The 15226-nt window shown below is 37.9% G+C and overlaps 1 protein-coding gene and 1 long non-coding RNA gene across 4 annotated transcripts in view; one reads left to right on the top strand and one right to left on the bottom strand.

The window, feature by feature from the left end:
- Positions 1–8251, bottom strand: part of DHX40 (DEAH-box helicase 40) — a 47399-nt gene extending 39148 nt beyond the window's left edge. For both annotated transcript variants that reach the window (XM_025440012.3, XM_049114159.1), the window contains exons 1-7: positions 8117–8251; positions 7111–7278; positions 6100–6245; positions 4534–4653; positions 4111–4338; positions 3458–3524; positions 2169–2300 (exon numbers count right to left, since the gene is read on the bottom strand). In XM_025440012.3, coding sequence (XP_025295797.1) covers positions 2169–2300; positions 3458–3524; positions 4111–4338; positions 4534–4653; positions 6100–6245; positions 7111–7278; positions 8117–8228 — 973 coding nt within the window. In that variant the 5' untranslated portion in view covers positions 8229–8251. The remainder of the gene's footprint in view (positions 1–2168; positions 2301–3457; positions 3525–4110; positions 4339–4533; positions 4654–6099; positions 6246–7110; positions 7279–8116) is intronic.
- Positions 8107–11604, top strand: LOC112655108 (uncharacterized). Of its 2 annotated transcripts, none has more exons than XR_003133541.3 (3): positions 8107–8248; positions 8826–9048; positions 11141–11604. It is a non-coding gene; the product is annotated as an uncharacterized LOC112655108 (long non-coding RNA). The 2 variants fall into 2 exon arrangements; XR_003133540.3 differs by having other exon boundaries at positions 11122–11604.
- The last annotated feature ends 3622 nt before the right edge of the window (positions 11605–15226 follow it).

Below are 15226 nucleotides of genomic sequence, written 5' to 3'. Positions count from 1 at the left end.
TGAATGATCTGGACAGGACAAAACAAAAATAAAAACACCTGCAGGAGTTGTCACTTATTTGGTCTGAATGATCACAGATGATATGATGCACAGTCTAGAAAGCCTTGTGAGGAGATCCAGGAATTCTAGACTACAGGAGTGAGACTTAAATAGAGATAGTCATCCATACAGAAGTGATAGGGTGAGTCCTGGGAGTCAACCTCTCCAAAACAAAGAATTCCAAGGAAACAGCAAGCTAAGGATAAAACCTTAAAAAAGTAGTCACATTTAGAGAGGAACAAAGGCTGGGAAGGGTGAGAGGGTAACATACTTAGAGAAAGAGTGGTCAGGAGAACCAGGTAATTAAATATTATCCCAGAGGACAGCATTTCAAGGACACTTATCATCACAAAACCAAAATACAAACTATTGAAAAAAAAAAAAAAAACACATGAGATTTGAGAAAGAAGAGGTCATTAGCAACCTTTAATAATATAAAAACTGGGGTTTAGAACATTAAACAAGACTCAATAGCAGACTCAGCATGTTATTTTCAATGTGACAATAACAAAGGAAAGAATGAAATTATTTATATAGAAAAATATATTTATATTATTAATGGTTAATAACAAAGCAACTGTAATGAGTTTTGAATTACCTTAGCAGTTAACAAAGTAAATTATGAAGGAGCCACCAGATCAAATTCCAGAAAACAATGAGAACCTTAATTATCTAATAATGACTCTAAGAATTCCCTTAAAGATATAAAAACCTAAAAATAGATTTCAAAATAATAAGAGATTTCAAAAATAGCATGTTGTCTATATTTACCAAAACACATATTCCTAAACGTTTTTTGTTAATGTAAAATTAAGAACCTCTACTCAACAAAAATAAAAACACATATAAAACATAAAAACATTCAAATGCTTTTTACATTATATTAAATGCTAATCACCACCAAACTCTAATTTCCCTTTAGTTTTACATATCAAATTCCATAATCATTTTACTAAACATATTCTAAACCTAATTCAACAATATTTATTATGAACAAATATCCAAATACGAGTTTGCATTTGCTCTTTGAAATTACAAAAGAGGGGGCAGCCCCGGTGGCACAGCGGTTTAGCGCCGCCTGCAGCCCAGGGCGTGATCCTGGGGACTCCAGATCGAGTCCTGCGTGGGGCTTCCTGCATGGAGCCCGCTTCTCCCTCTGCCTCTGTCTCTCTCTCTCTCTGAATGAATTATAAATAAATAAATCTTAAAAAAAAAAATAGGGGATCCCTGGGTGGCACAGCGGTTTAGCGCCTGCCTTTGGCCCAGGGCGCGATCCTGGAGACCTGGGATCTAATCCCACGTCGGGCTCCCGGTGCATGGAACCTGCTTCTCCCTCTGCCTATGTCTCTGCCCCTCTCTCTCTCTCTCTCTCTCTCTCTCTCTGTGTGTGTGACTATCATAAATAAATTAAGAAATTAAAAATAAATAAATAAATAAAAGATAAAAAAAATAAATTACAAAAGAGGGATGGCTGGGTGGCTCAGTGGTTGAGCGCCTGCCTTTGGCCCGGGGCGTGATCCTGGGGTCTCAGGATCGAGTCCTATATTCGGGCTCCCTGCACGGAGCCTGCTTCTCTCTCTCTGCCTATGTCTCTGCCTCTGTGTCTCTTGTGAGTAAATAAATAAAATCTTTAAAAAAAAATGAAATCACAAAAGAACACCATCATTCTTGAAAAGTAGACTAATGTGTGCTACTTCAAAAGAAAACAAACACAGTGTTTAGTCACAGATGTACCTGGATGTATATAATTTCTAGAAATTCTTTGGCAATGCTAAATTAGTTTTAACTTACGGCACTACTATCAAGATATTATACTCCTAATTTCAAGAAATTACCAATAATATGTTTGTTCTGCTGGGAGAGGACACAGCCCACTCTTAAACAATACCAAGACAGGATGTCCAAGGCTCCTAAAAAAGTGAATATGGAAAGACTGGAAAAAAAAAAAATAACTTCTCTCAAGGAATGCTGGTTCCCTTAAAGTTCTATTTCATGATCTGGGTATTGGTTACAAAAATGAGTTGTTTATAAAATTAACTGGCTGAACACTTAGGATCTGTACACTATTTGTACATGTGATTATCAATTAAAAAAAATTAGTCAAATTTTCTATTCTAGTGAGGAATTACCTGTTGTCATAGATCCATAACATGGCAATATTAACAAACCATCCAGAGTTGTATCTTGAACATCATAATCATAATCAACAGACTCTGCCATCTGAAAAAGTAACTCACAACTTTTTTCAATTTCAAACTGACCTGAAATGACGGAGGGAAAGTAACATCAGCAATTGAACAGCAAAATTAATTTAAGAATGAAAAAAAAGCATTCTAGATTAAAATTATTATTTTTGCATACTAGTTATTTTCAATTGCATTTTATCTAAAAAAGATGAACACATAATTGTAACAAATCTCAACAATATGGGGGATCCCTGGGTGGCTCAGCGCTTTAGTGCCTGCCTTTGGCCCAGGGCACGATCCTGGAGTCCCGGGATCGAGGCCCGCGTCGGGCTCTTGGCATGGCATGGAGCCTGCTTCTCCCTCTTCCTGTGTCTCTGCCTCTCTCTCTATGTCTATCATGAATAAATGAATAAAATCTTTAAAAAAAAAATCTCAACAATAAAATTAATAGAACACTACTTTCCAAGGAATTTAAACATCTATAGAAATAAAAATGTTTATAATCTTCAAGCCTTTCTCTCATTTTGCTAATACATTATCTGAGGAAGACTCAGTAAAGCTAATCATAAATATAGGAGAATCTAGTCCAGGAGATACTGCATTTAGGTGTATTTCAAAATACTTAAGTAACCTGAAAAAGGCAGAGATTGCTACAATGTCTCACTTCTGACATCTGTACAAGCAGAGTAGGAGGTGAACCATGAAATGACTCATTTCTGTTAGTGGGATGCTGCTAATTGAAGAATCACACCAGTTTAGGATTTAACTAATCTATTTTTGACTTCCAAAAAAGGCTTGTCTATGAGACATGGATTCAACACCTTATGTACTGCTTTCACACAGTACCATCCCACCACTCAAAAAAAGGAACTAGTAGGATGTCTTTTGACATAAAGGAATTAATCATTCAGACCCAGGACCATTTAGTGTTAGAATAGCTCTACAGAAGATAGACTAATAAAAAAATTAATAGTTTACCATTTAATATCTTTTTACTAAAAGGTCAGTGTGTTTTATATATGTTTTACTAATGAGACTGGCAGTTTTTACAGCAGTATAGAATTATCTTATATATCTTATATAAGATAGAATATCTCAAACTATTCAGATAATCATACAAAGCTAAGGCAATATGAATTAAAGCCCAGATTTCCCAACAAAGGTAACACTCTATTTTGGTGCCACATTGCATTCATAAATAGTAACATTTAAACCTGATACTGAATTCTCACCAGTTAGAAAAACCAAGATGTCTCCAGCCATTTCATTCAAATGGATATCCATGGTCACTTTCACAATCTAAAGCAAGAAACAAGCATAATACATTGATGGAAATGCAGTCCGCCACTCCCAACCACCTCCCCTTATTCCACAGAAAAATGAAATTTGAGTGTCAAAAGTTCTAGAACCGGGCAACCAGGTGGCTCAGTATGTTAAGAGTCTGCCTTTGGCTCAGGTCATGATCCCAGCTCCTGGGATCAAGCCCTCTGTCAGGCTCCTTGCTCAGTAGAGAGCCTGCTGCTCCCTCTGTTTGTGCTTGTAATCTCTCTCTCAAATAAATAAATTTTTAAAATCTTTTATTTTTAAAGATTTTATTTATTTATTCATGAGAAACACAGAGACACAGGCAGAGAGAGAAGCAGGTTCCTGGCGAGGAGCCAGATAATGGGACTTGACTCTGGACCCAGGATCATGCCCTGAGCCAAAGGCAGATGCTCAACTGCTGAGCCACCCAGGCATCCCAAATTTTAAAAATCTTAAAAAAAAAAAAGTTCTAGGACCTATAAGGGCTACTATTAAAATAAAAGGGAAAAAAGGACTTACTGAACTACTCAATTAGAATCACAAATATAAAAAAAGACATAAAAAGGATGCCAAATAATACCGCTTGAATATATGCAGTATTTTCTCTGTCTCGTGGGCCAATCAAATTGCAGAATTTTTCTCTGACTGGATAAAGCCTTCCAGGTATATCAAATATTGGACAATTTCCAAAGAATGCTGAGAGCTTGGCTAATTCCATAGTTGCTGACATCACCACGACCTTCAAATGTTCCTTCCTATTAGGAGACTTCTCTTGAAATAACTTCTTCAATAAACCAAATAAGATGTCCTAGAAAAAGAAGTAAATTTCTAGTAAGTCAAAAGTATACCTAACAACCAACTTATTTGAAATATTTTGCTTTCCTAACCAAAGAATTCCTATTTCAATACATTAAAATGTAAGTAAGACCAGGCAATTCTCAACAGGGTAAAAGCTACCCCAGATAAGTCAACTAACAAACAACCAGTATATTAAAATACTCACTGTAGTTAGAGTTCTCTCATGGGCTTCATCTAAAATGATGACACTGAACTTGGTAAGATTTGGATCTCCCAGAATATGTTTCAGTAAACATCCATCAGTCATATATTTGATTGCAGTTTCCTAATGTTCAAACAGCAGAGTATATCAACTTATATAGAGAGAGTGTTACAGAAATTCACCCCTGCTTCATAGACTAAATTCCCCCCAAGTGTACAGACATTAAATGATCCAACTAATCTGACTAAATAAAAAAGTACATAAAATCTTCTAATAACAAGAATAGTACATTGTAGAATTTGTCATCTATACAGGGACAGAGATAAGGAACTAAGGTGAATGTTCTGGGATAAAGCAACAAAAGGGACTAATCAATAAGGAGATATAAAGTAGTCAGGGAAAGTGGTAAGATAATGCAATAGCTTCTTCCTGTGAGCAAGTTGTGAGAAACACAATGAAATGGGATCCATCTCCCTGTCTCAGCCAGTTTTAAAGGACTCAGGAGAAAAGGTAGAAGAAATGGTCAGGTGCAATTTCCTCTCACTCTCTTCCTTCCTGATGCTTTGCTTATCTTAAAAAGTGTCAGCCAATTAGCATTAAAACAAGGTGAGAATAAGGCCCAAAGGCTAGAAGTTAACAACAGTATATACATAAAACAGAGGAAGAAAAAAGAAAGAAAATTCCCTAGCAGTAACACTAGGAATGCAAATATAGCATTTTGGGGAGTCACTGTGTGCCTTAATTGATGGCCATTCCTATTAGGGACTGTATTTAAATAGGGATTGTTTTGTATCTTGTACACTAACTATAACCATTAACTATTAAAAAGAAAACAATTTTAAACTTGTGTCATGAATACAGATGATACTTGCTTATAACACAGATGATACTTGCTTACTGACTTTGCTAAGTTATCTGTTTTCCACTGACTTCAGGAATACAAATATATAATATGGATGAACCTTGAAAACATTATACTAAATGAAACAATCTAGACACAGAGGAAAATATTGTAAGATTCAACTTATATGAGGTACTTAGAAAAGGCAAATTTGTAAAGACAGAAAGTAGAATAGAAGTTATCACAGGCTGGAATGGGGGAGTCAATGTTTAGTAAATACAGTTTCTGTTTGAGATGATGAAAACGTTCTGAAAATAGATAGTGGTGATGGATACACAAACTGAATATATTTTACACCAATGAAATGTAACACCTAAAAATGGTTAAAATAGTTACCATTTAGTACAATAAAAAATTGTTTTAGTACAATAAAATATTGTTCTAAAGAATACAAATGTAAGTTTCAGATAAAAAAAACTTAAAATAAGAGAATCCTTAAAAAATATATACCTAACTGTCCCTTATAAAATTAATTGAGAAGGGAGAAAATAGTAAAACTACTAGACACTTAAGAGCTAAATCATTTAACAAAGGGCATCAAAAATTACTTCTAATATGAGTCCTTATTTCTTTAAAATATAAATGCAGATTTGAAGTTAAATCTTTCATAACTTTCTCCAATCTTTCTGTAAGTTTACAGAACTTAAATTGCAATAAAACTTTTGTACCTTAGAGCTGCAATCATCGAAACGAACTTGGTACCCTACTTTGGATCCCAAAGCACATTTCATTTCTTCAGCAACCCTCTGAGCAACTGATATAGCAGCTACTTTTCGTGGTTGAGTCACACCAATCATACCATGTTGTGAAAACCCTATCAAAACCAAAGGTAAAAAACACAAAATTGTTAGTAATTGCTTCCATTTAGAGCTAAACTGTTTCTGACCAATCAACACAAACTGTTTAAAGGTTTCCAAAAGAAAACTCTGCAAATTAAAAACACACTGTTTTAAAGATTTATTTTTGCCACAGAAGTTTAAATATATCACCTTTCTTAGATTCTTTTTTATTTTTTTTTTTTTTACCATTTTAGTATCTCTGAAAGATGTATCTTACAACTTATGGTATTTCTTTATTAATAGGATGTAAAATAGTGGTATGTCTTAGTAAATGGCACATTAGATTTGATGCATCAGAGTAAGTCCGTATCAGCTAAGAAATTTTTATTTTTTATATAATATCCAACATAATTTTGCTCTGCACCAACCTTATGATAGGAAAGTTTTATCATATCGAAGGAAAAGACACTTTAAGGGCAATTTGTTAGCTGGCTTGGTGTTACAGAGTCAGGGAATAAATATTTACCTGATAATACTCTGGAGAAAGAACCAAGAAATATTAATGTCACCAACAGATATCACTATATTTCTGAAAAGTATTTCAATACCTAATGGTTAATAGTCTACTGCAAGACAATTTCATTCTATAGCAGAGAATCAATATCTATCTATAACTGTATTTGAGATTATGGTATTGAAAGTAGAAAAATCGTCATCTGAATTAATTCCTGAATATGAAATAAGACCGTATAAAAGCAGGGAGGATATAGGGAGGTTGTGCCAATAGAAGAATTGGGATTGTAGAGCAAATGGTGGTTATTTGTGCAATACAGAAGTCTTATTAGTTTTTTAAAGGACATATTTTTAAATTCTCCCAATATTATCCCAGAATAAAATTACCTGCTTCATACAGATATTTTGGGAGTTGAGTTGTTTTACCACTTCCTGTATTTCCAGTAACAATAAGGAATGAATTGTCCCTCACAGCTTGAATAAGCTTTTTTCTTTGTTTTTGAATAGGAAAAGTTGGAGTAGTTCCTCCCTCCTGTGATGTGCATCCTTTCTCTTCTGTAATAACAGAAAAACAATTGCACAATTAAAAGGACTGTAAAGGTACATTTGACTCAATTTCCCACAACTGAATAAAGACAACAGAATCTTAGGGCTGGAAGGGATCAATCCATGACTTCTCAGGTAAATCATCTATGTCCAATTTGTATGTGATGGTTTACAAGCCCAGAACAACTTTTTAGTAAAATCTAACAACATGAGCATTTGCTAATGCATGACTCAGAGTACTTGCCAAAGTAAGCCTAGCACAAGCCAATGTATACGCAAGCACACCTATATAGAAGTGCAAAACCCCAATTTTATTAAACAATAGACCAAAACCTAGAACACTGCAGGAAACTCTCAGCTGAATTTAAAAGAGCCACCTGTGTTTGCTTCTGATTCATGGTTCAAGTTAGGTCCCTGTTCAGAGTGACTGATATCCCAGAAGGCCAAGTGGTGGGTAACCATGGAAACTGGCTCCTGGAAACTGGCTCCCTTCATACCATACCCAAAGGCAGGCTGGCGGCCCGACGAGTGGTGGGGGTTGGGGGGGGAGAATAGATGGGTAGAGAACAAAGGCTTTATGAGCCTCTTTACGAGGAGAACGCGTCCAGGCGTTGGGGTTCACTTTTTTGTCCCCCAACAAGGTTTTCACCCAACTTGGATCTGGGACCGCCCCCCTCTAGAGCAAAGTGCTCATTGGACGCAAAGTTCGCCTCCGGCTTGGAGGGCGAAGAGAACGATGCGGTCTCCTCTCCAACTTTTCTTTGCCCGGCAAAGGCGGACTTTTATCCCCCCCAAACCCCCCCTGCCGAAACTCCCGCTGGCCTCCGCTGCGTCCCGCGGACCGCACCTCTATCAGCGATGGAAACAGCCGAAGGCCGCTCTTCCTGAAGGTCTATTGACCGCTCGCCCTCCTCCTGCCGCCTTGGCGCCCTGCCCGCGACGGCGGGAAACCGGGACATAGACCTGGCCCGGAGCGGAGGTGAGCACGTCCACCGATCTGGGGAGATGGGAGGGGAAAAGAGGAGACGCGCCCTGATGACGTCAAGGTGTTTACTTCCGCGCGTGCGACTAGGAACTAGGGGAGGGAGAGCTGTTAGGTGACGTGGCGCGCCGCCGCCGGAAAGCTTTCCCCACCCACGCGACCCGGCGAGGCCACCGGCGGATGGCCCAGACCCGAGGGTTTCCCGCCACATGCGGGTGTGCGCTGCGCGTAGGGCGTTGATGCCATCCCCCAGGTCCGGAAGGACCCCTTGCTACTTGTGCGCAGAAGAGCCCAGTGACACCGCCTTTTCTAAGCTACTGTGGGCACTGTAACCCTGTTCTGCCTTCGCACACCTAACATGATGTGACCCTTTGCCAGAAGCTGGAGCCTTCCTAGAGTGCGTCATTCCGCAACACATTCTCACCTTGCTCCTGATCTGTTCATTTCAGAACTACTGGGTTTCAGAGCTGAACTTTTAGTTCTGTCGTGTCCAAAGCTTACGTCCCCCACGTTGTTCATTTCTTTCACAGGACCCTACATTTCAATTTGTTTTATTCCCCTTTCCCCCTACTAGACACGAGAGCAAGAACTTCAGAAAACCACGGTACCCTCAGCTCAGCAAACTGATTCAAAATGGGCCATCAATACTTGTTGAGTTTTCTGGATGGTGAATAAATTATTGGTCTTCAGAGAAATTAAGTTCACTTAATGGATATGGATTCCTTGGAAGTCGCACTATCAGAAAAAAATTAAACAAATATGCAACTATCAGAAGCTGGGCAACTTTTTCAGAAGAGGTATTTTGGTGGGCAGATCTTACTGGTATAGAACCTTCCAATTTTGTAGTGTCAATTGTAACAAAATCAATACTAGATGAAGATTGTTTCTTGAGCTTTTCAAACATTCCTATTACTAGAGTTAACCGATACTTAGTGCCAAAGAAGACAACTCAAACTGCCCCTTCATGGTGAACTAAAGGCCAGACTGCTCCTATCTGATCAGGCCTCAAAAGATATCATTGGACTCCAAGATTTCTCTGTGCTCATTAAAAATGTACCAACTGCTTTTACAGGGGACTGATTAACAACTCCTAAAATGCAAATTTTTGGATTTTGAATGATACCAAATGAAATGCAGCTAACAGCTTGGTATCCAAAGCCTGGGTACTACAGGAAAAACCTGGCAATAGAAGTACCTCTCAGATTTCTCTTATCCATTCAAGAATTCTCTCAACCTTCTAGATTCTGTTAGAAATTCAAAATATTACAAATCAGAAAAACAAACCAAGAAAAGAAAAATACATTTGTAGTACAGGCAAGGTATTGGTGAGTACAGGGCAAGGTATTTTAGTATATGGCACCTCTATCAAAGTCACATCATAAGAAAATGAACAGAATCATTTCAGACCAAGAATAGTTAACATTTTTGAGGCACTTAATATTCAAATATTTAATGTGAATTTTTCATTTATTCCTCACAAAATATCAGAGAGATAGATTATTATATCTAATTTTCACATGAGAGAGTCAAGGCTCACATACTTGCCCAAGATAACAAAACAAAGAGGCAATAGGACCAGGATTTGCCATATTAATAACCACTATACTGTAATGAGAGATGGAATTATCTAAATCTTGGTGCCTAATATGTTTTCTTTCAATGTTTGCAAGTCAGCTATTGTAAAATGACTTCATTCTTGATAGAGAATCACCTCATGAGAGTATCCAGAAAAAAACCCTCAAACCAAGAATGAAGAAAAGTAAAAGTGAAAAACTCAAATGTTGTTTAATATTAATTTTAAAACCAAGGACATTTAAAACACGTTACCATTAATAGCCACATGCCCCAAGCTACTCCAAATTAAAAGATCAACAATTATTTCCTGCCCAGTGAGTTTGCAGATTACAATGGCAAACAAGATACAAATAGACAGTAAAAATAGAAAACACATGGGTTGAATCTAAGAAGAAATTTTAGTGTTGCAAACAACATTGAATCTATTTCCTGTTATCTATGGGTCACAAGAAAAACCTGAAAGAAGTGATATTTAAAGAAGTGTGAGAAGTATAAACTGCACTGTGCTATTTTATAGGTAGTCTTTCAAAATGTTCTTGAATCCAAGCAATTTGCCTCTGAACATCCAAAAGAAAGGAAGGAGGCTCAATATTAGAGATTTATAAAAATGGAATAGAATTTTAAAATCATCTTCAGGAAAGAAAGGAGAGTATAGAATCAGTGTTACAACTTAAGAGAAATAACTGGAGCATAAGAAAAATTATCAAAGATATTAATTAACAAAATCCAGAAAGTTACAACCCTAGGCAGGGGATGATACGTAAAAAGCTAATCATAACAAGAAGTCACAGCAAGAGAGTGAGTGGTGGTGTCAAAGTACAGGCATATTTTCTAATTCATGAATTTGACCAAAACAATAGTTGTCTTGATAAAGAGAGGCAGAGAGAAAGCAGATTGTAAGTGAGTGAGAAGGGAATTAGAGACCAAATTGAAAATGTACATAATGCATTTGGAGATGTTTGATTAGAATCAACTAAAGGAAATGAAAGAAAAGAACAGCCAGAACGAGATGCCACTGCTACAGCGTATATATGATGATTTTAAAGAATGATGATGAAATCATTGAGGTACAATTAGAAGGTATGTTTAGGAAAGTGGAAACACAGAGATACTGATGAAGGGGGGAAAAGTGAGTTCATATTTTGAGAAAGGATCAGGGTTGGAAGAAGCAGAACAAACTTTTAGTGAAGGTAGTATTATAAATCTGCATTTGTGGCAGCTTTGAATACCAAAATATGAATCTGATTGTTTCTCTGTATTTTCCTTCCCTATTTCTATCTTACTTGTAAACCAAGGACCTTTCTTCTTCTCCAGCCCTCAATAGAGTAGAAACAAAGATCCAAGGACACTGCTGACCTAAGGACCAAGACCAGAATGTCCTCTGCATGAAGAACTGGTTATTTTTTCTTCACAAGACTGATAGGACTGGACCTAGGGAGAGGGAAGAGAGAATGAAGAATGTAATGAGAAAAGAGGAACAATAGAAGGAATAGAGCCCTCAAAGTGGGCAAGGGAAAAAGGCTTGAAAGTTCTAATGGGAGGAATTCAAGAAGATGAACCATCCTCAAAGGTGGAACCCTCCTTTAAAAATAAATCGGGGATCCCTGGGTGGCTCAGCGGTTTGGCGCCTGCCTTTGGCCCAGGGCGTGATCCTGGAGTCCCGGGATCAGGTCCCGCATCGGGCTCCCGGTGCATGGAGCCTGCTTCTCCCTCTGCCTGTGTCTCTGCCTCTCTCTCTCTCTCTCTCTCTGTGTCTATCATAAATAAATAAATAAATAAATAAATAAATAAATAAATAAATAAATAAATAAATCTTTTTAAAAAATAAAAATAAATCAAGGTGAGGGGTGCCTAGGCTCAGTCGGTTAAGGTCTGCCTTCAGCTCCACTCATGATTCCTGGATCCTGGGATGGCCTCAAGTCAGGCTCCCTACTGGGTGGGGAACCTGCTCTCCCTCTCCCTCTCTGCCTGTCACTCCTCCTGCTTGTTTTCTCTCTCTCTCTCTCTCTCTCTCTCTCTAAAATAAATAAATAAATAAAATCTTTAAAAATTTAAACACATTTTAAAAATAATCTTTCAAATAAATCAATCAATCAATCCAGGTGACCTTTCCAAGTTATTGGCCATGCTAATCAGAGCCAGGGATCCTGAGTCAAGATGCCTCAGATTCAAAGCCTTGTTAAAAAATGTTTGGATCCTGGGCATTTGGGTGGCTCAGTGGTTGAGCATCTGCTTTTGGCTCGAGTTCAGCATCAGGCTCCTCATAAGGAGCCTGCCTCTCCCGCTACCTATGTCTCTGCCTCTCTCTTTCTCTCTTTCTCTCTCTCTCTCTCTCATTAATAAATAAATAAAATCTTAAAAAAATAAATAAAATCTTTGGAACCCCATGAGACCTCACTGTACCCAGATTTACCAGGAGATTTGGGTAGGAATGAAGTTGATGGGCTTCATCATTTATAAAACCAGGAATGCTGATAAAAGAAGTAAAGCTTTGAAAGTTTCAAGTCAGTCCTGCACCTGCTCTGGGTCATTAACCAGCTTTACTTGGAGTACACATCAGATGGAATGCCAGTCTGGCTGTAAATCTCAGCAAGCTCTGTTAGTTGGGAACATGGAGCATCACTGTGCACTTGTAGACATGTTTTTTTTCCTTTGTGGCATGAATAAATGTAACTGAAGGGCACTACACACGCGCACGCGCGCGCACACACACACACACACACACCAAAACCCAAAACTTATGACCAGTTTGTTTAGCAGTGTTGGATACATGTAGCACTGAAAGAGAGGGAGGGAAGCTTGTACATTCTGGAGGGAATGGAAGTATGAAGAAGAACCTCATTTCCTAAATCAGGTAGAATTAGAAACAATTGAGAATTTTTCTATGAGTGATGTGGTGGTGGACCCCATACCACTGCTATATATTCTATTAATATGCCTGTAAGATGTCAGCAATTTGGAAAAAAATAATAGATGGACATATCATGGAACTTGGAGAAGTATCCACCTTTCAGTCCAAAGTAAAAGAAATCATCACACTCCTCCTTGCTCAGGCAGGAGTCTGCTTCTCCCTCTGCCCATCCCCCTGCTCGTGTGTTCTTTCTCTCTCTCTCTCTCTCTCTCTCTCTCTCTCTCTCTCTTTCTCAGGTAAATTTCTCTCAGGTAAAATTTTTAATAAATATTTTGTTTATTTATTTTTTATTCATGAAAGACACAGGGAGAGGCAAAGACATAGGCAGAGGGAGAAGCAGGCTCCCTGCGGGGAGCCGGATGAGGAATTCGATCCCAGGACTCCCAGATTACGACCCAAGCCAAAGGCAGAGGCTCAACCACTGAGCCACCCAGGTGCCCTAAAATCTTTTAAACGTGGGGGGTGGGCACTGTGCCTGGGTGGCTCAGTTGGTTAAGTGTCTGCCTTTGGCTCAGATCATGATATCCAGGTCCTGGGATCAAGCCCAGGTTGGGTTATCTGCTCAATGGGGAGTCTGCTGGTCCCTTTCCTCCTGCCCCCAGCCCCCACCCCCGCTCATGCTTGCTCACTCTCTCCCTCAAGTAAATAATTTTTTTTTAATCTTAAAAAAAGAAAAGAATCAGAGGTAAGTCGGTCTCATATAAAAAAAGAGAGAGAGAGAGAAATCATCACACTTTCTTCTCTTTGTAATCATGTCTCTGGTGTCCAGATATTAAGATCTGATTTAGTATCACACACCCTTCACCAAGCAGTCATTAAATCATTCATCAGTGATATAATTTAATTGAGAGATTAATATGGATTGAGACACTTCTAATTTTTGTCAATTAAAATTGATGCTTTACATGTATGCATATAATCTTGAATAAATGTGTAGAATTCCATATTCTATTTTAAAGTAGTTCCCCTTTCCAAAGAAGGCTCACTGACTACTCTAACTTCCTATTCATTCAGCAAATATTAGAATACACAACTCTTATATGTATCCTTTTTAATAGCCATACAGAAGCATAAAAATATGTGTAAGGCATGATCCCTACGTTCAATACTATTGCATGTATTCAAGGAGATAAAATATTTAGAAGAGGAAAAACTAGCTGGAGTGATCACGGGAAGGCTTTCTGGAGTTAGTAGAATTTGAACTGAGATTTGAAAGTTGGGAATATTCCTGTAAATGTCAGGGAAAGATCCTGGATAGAGGAAATCTCACAAAGGCACTAATAATAGAGTATCAGGATATGATTAATTATGGATTATTGAGAAATCTACAAAATTAATGTTCTATCTCTGGTCATAGTCTCTGTAAATCTTTCACTTGCCTGAAGGTGGCAAGCTGGGTTTGAGAAACTTCAGCATCAATATTATTTTTTTTAATCAATATTATTTTGAAAGAAAAATGAAACAGTATTTCTCTGAAAAACAATTTTTATTGACATTTTACTTGTAAAATTAAAAAGTGAAAAAGGTAAAAAAATAACTAACGCAATCATTTAAAATCTGTATATATTTAGTATTACTTATATTGGTTTTTTAAGGTCTATTTTTTTTTAAGATTTTATTTATTTATTCATGAGAGAGAGAGAGAGAGAGCCAGAGACATAGGCAGAGGGAGAGGGAGAAGCAGGCTCCATGCAGGGAGCCCCACGTGAGACCCAATCACAGGACTCCAGGATCAGGCCCTGGGCCGAAGGTAGGTGCTAAACCGTTGAGACACCCAGGGATCCCCCTTAAGGTTCTATTTTGAACTAATGTCTACACACGTCATGGGGCTCGAACTCACAACTCTGAGATCAAGAGTTGTATGTCCCCCAATGAAGCCAGCCAGACACCCCTAGAATTACTTATTTTAAGGCACATAGATTTTAGATATTTTAAATTTTTTAAAAATTTTTATTTATTTATGATAGTCACAGAGAGAGAGAGAGAGAGAGAGAGAGGCAGAGACACAGGCAGAGGGAGAAGCAGGCTCCATGCACCGGGAGCCCGATGTGGGACTCAATCCCAGGTCTCCAGGATCACGCCCTGGGCCAAAGACAGGCGCCAAACCGCTGCGCCACCCAGGGATCCCAGATATTTTAAATTTTAATGATTTTATTTTCCTTGTTGATTTCTCAGTTATGATACATTTTTTTTCATTTGAAAAGATAGGGAAAAAAAGATTATACCTTTTTAAAGTTTATTTATTTATTTATTTTAAGTAATCTCTCACCCAAAGTGGGGCTCAAGTTCATAACCCCTAGATCAAAAATCACACAGTCCTCCAACTGAGCCAATGAGATGCCCCTTAAAAGAGGTTGTACTTTTAAGTATTACCATTAAAATCTGTGATTATCATTGTTTATAAATCTTTTGAGAGCACTCAGGTTTATTGAGGCATAGTTTCCAAATGGTATAACTCATCCATTTTTTTTAGTTTTGAGTTTTGAGCT

This window comes from Canis lupus, chromosome 9 (assembly GCF_003254725.2).
Source record: "Canis lupus dingo isolate Sandy chromosome 9, ASM325472v2, whole genome shotgun sequence".
Taxonomy (NCBI): Eukaryota; Metazoa; Chordata; class Mammalia; order Carnivora; family Canidae; genus Canis; species Canis lupus.
Note: the sequence above shows the minus strand (reverse complement) of the source record. Positions and strands in the feature narration are given on the sequence as shown.